The sequence below is a fragment of the Phymastichus coffea genome, unplaced genomic scaffold (assembly GCF_024137745.1).
Source record: "Phymastichus coffea isolate CEN01 unplaced genomic scaffold, Cenicafe_Pcof_1.1 PCOF00003, whole genome shotgun sequence".
NCBI lineage: Eukaryota > Metazoa > Arthropoda > Insecta > Hymenoptera > Eulophidae > Phymastichus > Phymastichus coffea.
Window position 1 is genome coordinate 2,220,374 of NW_026706814.1, and position 9,933 is coordinate 2,230,306.

The 9,933-nt window shown below is 37.4% G+C and overlaps 1 protein-coding gene across 1 annotated transcript; it reads right to left on the minus strand.

Annotated features, from left to right (window-relative positions):
* Window positions 1-1,641: 1,641 nt before the first annotated feature.
* On the minus strand, window positions 1,642-2,973 carry LOC131664425 (uncharacterized). The gene has a single exon (XM_058935488.1). The coding sequence runs from the start codon at window positions 2,971-2,973 to the stop codon at window positions 1,642-1,644; it is 1,332 nt and encodes a 443-aa protein (XP_058791471.1).
* Between the last annotated feature and the right edge of the window lie 6,960 nt (window positions 2,974-9,933).

Here is a 9,933-nt window from a genome sequence, read left to right on the forward strand (position 1 = left end):
CATTCAGAAATAATTTTTTTTTACCCGTCGATCGGGAAGGAATGAAGGTCTATACAGTGAACACGGCGAACCTGCGTAGGAAATCTTTTGTTTCGCTGAATTTTTGGTGGGCTTTGATGATTTCACGGCATTTCAAGCTCATTTTCCATCCATTTTTTCCCCTGGAATACGATAGTGCTATCAGTTTCATAATACTACATAACCTTTGAGTGGTACAAGCCGAAAACCGTATGTTACAGTGAATTTTTCATTCTAACAGAACTTGAGTAGGTTTTATAATATGACCGATAGCACTGTCTCAATCTACGTGAAAAAATACATCGAAAACATATATCAAAAACATATACCAAGCTGTAAAATAATTTTGAGCCGATCATGAACACCCAAGAAATATATAGGGGCAATCAGCCGGCAAGAGACTTATTCGTTCCACAAAATCTTGTAAGCTTTTTATACCGTCATTTATTGTAAAGCATGAGATTCTTACTGAGATTGGGAAAAAATGTAAGTACACACAAAATATGTATGCTGTAATTTATGATTTTTATAGAATCATCAATTTAACATCAACAAACTTGAGATCAACGAAAATTCACAGTTCGTGCTGTTCGACAGTATATTAAACAAAATTATCTTACATTGCGCGATAATTATTCTAATCATAGCTGGTTGCATTTCTTATAAAGATACTAAAATTGCAATGGAGTAACTGCTGCATACTTGAACCTTTCATGTGCATCTGCATTCTATTCACTGTGCAGGCTGTAATTAATTACACGACGATGAAAAATCAATGGTACTCAATTTTTTGGCAAAAGATTTTTTTGAACTTTGAAGGCTTACCTGAGTTGGCTATCACCTTCATCACGGGTAAGTAAAGTGTCAATCCTACTCTTCATCACTGTCACCTTCAATGACAGGCGTTACCTGTTCGCGTTCAAAAATCTTGGTGAGAATTTCGGCAGGTCTTAAAATTTTGGACAGGTATCTACCGTGCGACAGGTAGTAGATGACTGCAGCCACGTGAGAGCAGCAGCCGATGGTTCGCATGCCGTTGGAACATTCACAATAATGACGTGAAATTCCAGCGTAGCCGATTGAATCTGGCTTGTAGTCAATGTAACAATTGTAGTTTCGTCGAGAAATATGCCTAGATCTCACTTGTACCTTGATGATATTAATAGTTGCTTTGCAATAACTCAAATTCAACTCGTTTTGATCGTTCATCATTTCGGCTAGGTAAGAAATTGTTCGCTGAAGTTGGTACGTGCCTGTGAAAAACTTGATGAGATCCTGTTCTGTCATTTCAGGGAAATCAAGGACTTCAGAAGATTTCAATTGTATGAACTGACTCTTTCTTCGGCCCCAATGTGCTGTATGAGCTTCAACTGCCAAACTATTTTCATTTGAACTTTTCGAAAGAACATATTCTGCTAATTCTTCATCAAGAGAAGCCCTTGACACTAATCGTTTTCCGAATTCATTGATTAGAAAGCAAACAATTTTACAATACAGTCCAGCTTTGGGTAAGTATCGATTATCCAGCTGTTGATGGAAAAACTTGTACTTCTGAGCAACAATACCATGCACAGCTTCGACAACCCAACGAAGCATAGTGACGAGTCGTGATTCGTTTGCTTCTTAAGCCGTCAATTGCTTGTCTTTTTTATTTTTCAACGATGGCATCAAAACCCGATATTTCTCATCTTCTAATCTACTCTGAATGTCACGGAATCCACGATCGAGCACAAAAACGTCATTTTCTTTGCACATCAATTTCTTCAAATCACTTTGATCTTCAGCTAATAGAGAACCCAAAATCGTAGCGTCATTCTCCGTAGCATAAAAAGGCCCCAACACGTCTACAACATAACCATCTAAAGCACAAAGCGTGAACGGTTTACACAAAGGAAGTTTTTTGTGCCCCGAATATGATTTCCTCTGATACTCATTATTAGAGCTCTTTTGATGTTTTATGTAAGTACCGTCACCAACGAGTCCAAGATTTAGATCGCTGACGTTGTGAAGTTTATTCAGAAGAGGTGTTGTATGATCACGAATCAGTTGGTCATGATTTGCAGCCTTTAGTCCGAAACGGGAGGGCAAGACATCTTTTTCAAAAGAATCGAGAATAGACGTCGAAAAATCTGAGACTTGGTGATGTCTTTCTAGTCCGAGGATGGAACAAATCATTTCATTCGAATTTCCGGTACGCAACCTGAATAAAAAAACAACAAGTGCTTGTGTTACAGTTCGATTGTCCGAATTTCTCAGAGAAGTCATCATATCCCGTAATTTGATTATTTGTTCCCAAGTAAGTCCAGTGAATGTGTAAATGCGTTCTTCAGGAATTGAAAAATCAGCAATTCTATCCATTAGTTCTCTATCCGAATCTATGCTCAACTTATTAAGCAATTTTGTTAAATCTGATGCTTTGATAGAGGACGAATGAGCAACAACTCTCAAGTCTTTTATTTCATCTGGATAAAGTCGATTTTTCAAAAGGTGTTGATGACAGCATCGATTTCCCTGTGGGATAAAAATTCCCGTTTCTGAAAAAAGCTGCTTACGCGCTTCAAAAGGAATGTTAATGATGCTTGATTCTTTTCCACATATAAAGCAGTATGCGTGAGTAGAAACTACTCTCTTATAAGGTAGTTCAATTGATTCTTCCGCAAGGGGTTTTTGAACTTTGGGAGGTTCATAAACTGGATCTTTCTTTTCTACTACAGTTGGAGATTCAGAAGACAGCACTTGACTATCTGGCGGAGAAACTGTTGTCGTTTCTTTGCGTATTTTTGACAAAGAGAAACAAACCCCGGACCAACATTTGCTACACAAAACATTTCCAACATCAATGGGGATATCAAGAATATCCTTTATTTTATCAGCATCATCGACTGTACCCACTGTGTACTTGAGTCCAACCATTTTCTTTGTTGAAATAGAACATTCTATACATTTGTCATTCATTGCGGATATAATACTGAGAATCTAAAAAAAGAGAATGATATAAACATGTTGATGTAAGTTTTGATGATTCTTATTAAGGTTAAGGGTATAGGCGTGTCGAGATTTGTTGAAAAATTTTGCAATTATCAAAATTTTTTTCATTACGTATTTTCATTCCTCAACTACTAAACTTAAAGGAAAAAAAAATCGGTAGCCCAAATGATTATTTTAGGTACCGCAATTAATCGACACAAGAAGTGTTTTTGAAAATGTCAATTTTCCATATTTCACTAATTTTATCTTATTTGAACGATTATAGGATGAAATACAACAGATTAGTATTAGAGTACTTTTTATATTACATTGTGAGTATAAAAAATAATCTTGACATTTCAAAAGTGCTTCAATTCTGTAAATATACTCGACTATAATACATGTATAATTCGTTTTTTACATTCAAGTTGAAGAGATTCATGTAGCTGGTAGGAAATAATTATCGAATGTTATCAAAATAAGAGGACCAAGTAAGCTTTTCGAATGCCATGATGGGCAGTAAAAGTTGGTCCGAATGCTATTGTGTTGTCGCTAAATAGTTGTAGAGTGAAAAACCCAAATCTAGAATTGGGTTCAGAAATAGTTATTCTTGAAAACTGTCATACGGTTTGGCATAAGAATGGGTTGTTATATTTTAAAAGTATGAAAAACATTGAAAATTAGAAAAAATTGATGGTTTTCTGGAGTTTTTCGATGACTAATGCTCCAACTTTTGATATTTTGAATACGAATAAAAATCATATGACAGATTTTTAGCTTAAGTATTACTCTTTTAGAAAATCTTTAAAGGAAGAATCTTGATCAAGTTATTCATTACAAACCTATTTCAATGATCGTCATTATATGACATACATGTAGACATTTGAGTTGTTTAACTCAACTTAAATAATTTTTGGACCATATTTTTGGAATGCTTTTGTACCAGAAATACAATGATGATAAAAGAAATATTGAAAATTATTTAAGTTTGAAGTTGGTATCTCGACCTGCCTATACCCTTGAGTGTCTGTATCACCTATCAGTTAAGGGGGTATCCCTCAATAAATCGCAGAAAATCGACGAAAACTTTGGGAATTTTTTAAAAGAAAACTATTCAATATTTTTTCATGAAATTTAGACTGTATTTTATTGAAATTTTAACAAATTAGAAAAAATTTTTTTTAGAGAAATATTGTAATAAATAAATGTGCAGTACTCGTTCAAAGTTATAAACTTTTTTTTTTCCTTTTTGGCGGTTCAAATCCTGGCTTTCCAATCACTCTGAAACATACAGAAAACATTTTTTTAGTTTCATTAGACATATTTCTCGTTGATGAACCTAAATTTATTGCTCGGAAAAATTATTTAACAAAATGGCGGACTTTTAAAAAAAAAATATATTTTTTTTTTTATTGTTCATGCAAAAAAGCGGTTAACAAACAATATTTGACAGAATTTTATAGGTACATCGACGAGATTATTTGATTTCCGTTCAAATGGTATTTTTTTTTTTTTTTAAGTTGAAAATTCGCTGAGTAAGAGCGCCCGCCAAATCGACAAATCGAAAAAAAAATGATTCGGAGATAAACGCGTTTAAAGTTTGCGGCAGGCGAAAACGGCATTTTTTTTCATACTCACATCGAATAAAATTGGTTTTCACTCAATCAGCAATACCAGCACCATAAAGGATACCTTCTTCTTCATCATACTGTTGATTTGACTTCGCAGCTTTTAGTTTTTTAGCAGTCCTAGCTGCTTTTGTGGATTCTTGGCTGCGGATTTCTTGACGCTTCACGCGCTCATCGTCTGCGCTCTTCGCGTAGTTGGCTGTGGATAGCCCGATCTTGAACTGCAGCGATTTCATAATTCTTAGTACACCATAGAATCCGTCATTGAAGAGTACAGCAGCTGTATAAGCGGCAATTTCAACAGTTTTTGGCCCACAGTGTAAATGCTTCGGAGCTAATCGCCAAATGACTGAGTTGAAACTTTCGTTTGCATTTTGCGTGTAGCCACCTAAGCATCTTTTCAATAAATCATCTTTCGATTAAACTTGATAAATCGGGATTAAATGTTTTTGTACATCTGGGTGTAGTGGAGCTGGATGCTCATAAACATCCTACTTGCTCGCCTTCTTCAGTTGAGAATTGATTACTGCGGAAAGATCTTCGTCTCTTTGCGGCACGATAGCCTTCTTCTTTTTCGCCCTTAGGATAACTAGTACTCATTTTCAAATTGTGAAAACTAGAAACACGATGCTCACTACCCAAAAGCCGAAATAAAACTGAGCAAACTGTAGTAACGGTCTCCCAAACGAATCCCTACCTTTCCCCAGAAATCTTTGTACCTACTATGCTACACCTAGCCTGACCCTGTAAACGAACGTACAGTTTATACAAAGGAAGATCGAGAAACATCTAATCCATTGTATATTATAAGTAGGAAGCGAACTGCAGCGCACCGCCCAGCGGGGCGCCTTGCCGCTCGAGCGCGCAGCTGCCTACCTGCTCTGCGCGCCAGAGTTTCTATACGAAAATAGCTATAGCAGCTGAACCGCTCTGAATTTCGGTCCAATATTTTAACAGCACATTCTTGAAATGATGTACTTTCGATCTATGCAAAAAAAAAAAAGAAAAGACTTTTTTCATCGATCTATTGAGGGATATCCCCTTAACATGTCAAAAAAAAGTTATTATAATAAGTGTGTTTAAAATCATCAAACTATAAAGAGTTTGACCCTTGAACCAATATTAGTTAACAGATAAGTGACTTATTGAATATTTTGATTTGCAATCGTAAAAATAGTGAACGCAAAGTGTTTACTTGAGAATAAATGTTGATAAAAATAATGAAATAATTTATCATTCGATAGTTATAGACTGATGTGTGTCAAGTCAAGCACAGAATACCCTACTTGAGAGTGTGCAGTTGTTCAGAAAACTTATTGCGATTATAGTTATCCGGTAAATTGATTTACTAGTAAGATTAAATTTCAAAACCAGCTGTTAATCAATATCAGTTTTGAATAGGCAATATGAGTATGTAGCAAAATAAGTTTGCATTAAATTAAAATTTTCTAAATGACATTTATTTCTGACTGCAAGTTATATCTATTAAGTGTCATTACAAATCATTCAGTTTTCAGCAAGCCGCAAGAGCCGAGCAGAGGTGATGTAGTTTTTAGTCGTATCAGCAAGTACATATTGTACAAAATATATTTCATGGACCTTTTATTATAAAACTATTATCCAACTGAAAATGTAACAAGCCAGCTTTGCATCAACAAAATCAATGCGTGTATTCAAACATTTCTTTTCCAATCTAGGTTTAGTTGAACAGTACCCAAATAGTATTATAACTTTCAAATGCTAGCTAAAAATTCAATCAACTACTGTTAGAAAAAAACTTACTTTTTTCTACATACATACAAGAGAATACATGGTTGGTTAGACTCATTGAACTTATTTTATCAATTAATCTCCAATATTTGTATACCAAGAGTAAATGTCTTATTTATTTATTTATATTAAGTATTTATACATGAACATTACATTTACAATGAAACATTACATTTTACATTTATACATGAACACTGGTAAGCAGTATAACCAAGTTAATATAATCAAGTAGAAAGAAACCTTTCTATTATACTCACAGTAAAGAATAATACAATCCACTCAATATGCTTTTCAATGCTCTGCTTTAAAAATATGTAAATACAATAATTTTAAGGATGAAACGTCAACAATAACATCAGATACCGTTATTAGAAAGAAACAGCCGAGGTGTAAAAACTTTTTAAACAGCCGGTCACCATGTAATTGTTCAGGATATATCAACATAAGGGCGCATACACGTTTTCCATAAATACTTGCAAACTGACGTTTGATAGCTTGGAAGATTGCTCTTGAATTCTTGAAATGCTCCTTCGGAAAAACGGTTTGCTCACTTCACAAATGTAGCTCAGCACAATTTATCAACTATTCTCAATTTTAATACCAACTCATCACGCAATTATAGAATACAACAATTACAACTCATGCTTCGGTATTTGACGCACCGATGAATATTTATATTCATATGTAGGGTCTTATTGACAATTGAGATATGGCACATGCGCACTGGGCATTGCGCATATGCCATATCATACATTGTATACTGATTTTCACTACTCTGTAATCAATTTTGATGGTCAAAATCGGCGCATATCGCACTGGGCAACGCCCTATTGCGCATGTGCTACATCTCATAAGTTTCATATAACGCTTCATAATTTTGAATAAGAATGAAAATAGAAAAGCTTCCATCTTGGTTGTTTATAATAGAAAAATATTTTATTACTAAACAATAGAACAAAGAGGTCGATCAGCGTAGAAAAATGGCTCATTTATTAAATTGATATTGGTATTTCGTTTGTACCACTTTGAGGTTGTGTAGTATTATGAAACTGATAGCACTATCGTATTCCAGGGGAAAAAATGGATGGAAAATGAGCTTGAAACGTTGTGAAATCATCAAAGCCCACCAAAAATGCAGCGAAACAAAAGATTTCCTACGCAGGTTCGCCGTGTTCACTGTATAGACCTTCATTCCTTCCCGATCGACGGGTAAAAAAAAAATTATTTCTGAATGTAGGATACATGTTTTTGATGTATTTTTTCCCGTAGAATTCAAAAATGTTGTCGATTATGTGATAGAACATAACCTAAAAGGGCTAGGAGCAAAAAACTGAGTTTTTTTGTGGTTTCGATTTTTTTGAAGATCGTTCCACCACTTTTAAAAATCTGAAAAAATTCACAGGCATTTTTGAGTTGAAAATACACAATATATATTTTTTTCAGCGATGCGTCTGTCTTTGTTTTTTTTTTATTCAATTTCAAAATTTTCAAACGGCTGTAAAATTTTGAATTTCGCGCCAAAATTTTTGAATAGCATCATTTTGTCGGGCTTCAAAAACCCTACAAAATGCAAAAAAAAAAATTTTCTAGCTCAAAAATTGACCAAGATATCGTTAAAAAACTGAAAGTCACTATATGCGACTTTTTGGGGTCCCTAGGGCATTTTGGGGTCTGAAAATCTAGGGATCTTCATGATTTTTCAAGACGAACAAGGTGGTGTAATCACTTTTCCGAAATCGTCAAGGGCACATTCGACCATCTTATCCGGCTAGACCCTTTTGCAGCCAGATGAGGCTATGGTGATCGGTCACGACGGTGAAGTGATAGCCTTCAATATATGGTCAAAATTTTTCTATCGCCCAAATAACTGTGAGGCATTCACGTTCCGTCACCGATAGCCTTCGTTCAGTGGCTGTGAGGACACGACTAGCAAAGCAAAGAGGACGTTCTTCTCCGCCAATTTTCTGGAGAAGAACACTGCCAAGGCCGGTATCACTGGCGTCGCACTCCACGATGAACGGCGCGTTGAAATCGGGCCTGGCCAAAACGGGTGCCGACGCAAGTAAGGCTTTTACTTGTTCGAAAGCCGCCCAGTGCTCGTCAGTCCACACATAAGTAGAATCTTTTCGGGTAAGTGAAGTAAGAGGCTCGGCCAAGGTCGCAAAATCTCCTAGGAATTTGCGATACCAAGAGGCCATACCAAGAAAACGACGTAAATGTCGCAAATTCCTCGGCGCAGGGTAGTCTAAAATGGGCTGTACCCTTTCAGGATCAGGGCGACAGCTGTCACGATTAACTAGCACACCGAGATAGCGAATCTCGGACATGCAAATCTTTGACTTCTTACGATTTATCGTAAGGCCTGCCTCGTTGAGTCTTTTTAAAATCAACGTGAGCCACTTCACAAATGTCTCGGTGGCGATGATCAAGTCATCTAAATATGCAAAAGCAAATGGTTCCATTTCTGGCGTGATAATTTTATCCGCCAGCATTTGAAAAATGGCAGGGCCACCGGCCAAGCCATATGGCATTCGCACGAACTCAAACAGACCCATGCCAGGAACCGTGAAGGCCGTAATCGGTACCGACCTCTCCGTGAGAGGTATTTGCCAAAAGGCTCCAGAGCAGTCTAGAGCGCTGATGTACTTTGCGTGTTGGATTTTATGCAAAATAACATCCATAAAGGGCAAGGGGTAGGCCGAAATTTTCGACACTGCATTGACTTTTCTGTAGTCAATGCAGAGTCGATACGAGCCATCGGGCTTTAGAGTCATAACGACTGGACTTGACCACTCGCTCGTGGATTTCCGGATAATTCCCATCCTTAACATTTTGTGCACTTGAGCGTGCATCTCGTCCTCTATCTTCTTAGATACTGGGTAGTACTTTTGTTTTATAGGGCGCGTGCTGGTGAGGTCTATGTCATGCGCGATCCATCCTGTGCAGCCTAACTGTTCACCGGAGGGCTCCGGGAGCAACTCCTGCATGACTTTTTCTATCTCAGCTCTCTGCTCGTCCGTGAGATCTTCGATCTCCAGCGAGGCTGTAACGGTGCCGGTGGATTTGACCTACACCGTGTGTCTCCTATCTCTCCCTACCATCGGCGTGGACTCATGGCAGACCTATAGCACATAATTCACGTGCCTGATGCCTGCCTTTATGTTTTCAGCATCGCCACCGCAACGAGTAAGAAGAAGAAAGATAGAGAGAGGCAGTGGCATTGGTCGACAAGAGCGCGTAGTAACAGGCGCTCTTGTAAAAGAGAAAGAGAGAGAGTGAGAGAAAGAGAGAGATAAGAGAGAAAGAAAAGAACGCGACTAGTGCAGGCAGGCGCGTGACACTGGCCGCACTTGACGGTGCCGTGTGCCGCCGATTAGGCAAGTGAGTGGGGAGAGCGTGAGAAGCAGTCTCTCACGCACTCGGAAGCATACTCGCGGCGGGCAGTAGAAAGTGGCCATTAGCAGAGAGAGGTGTATGGACCCCCTGCAGTCAACTACAAATGAAAGATACGAGGAAACCGAGACGGCATCAGTATCGGCCCGGATCCAGC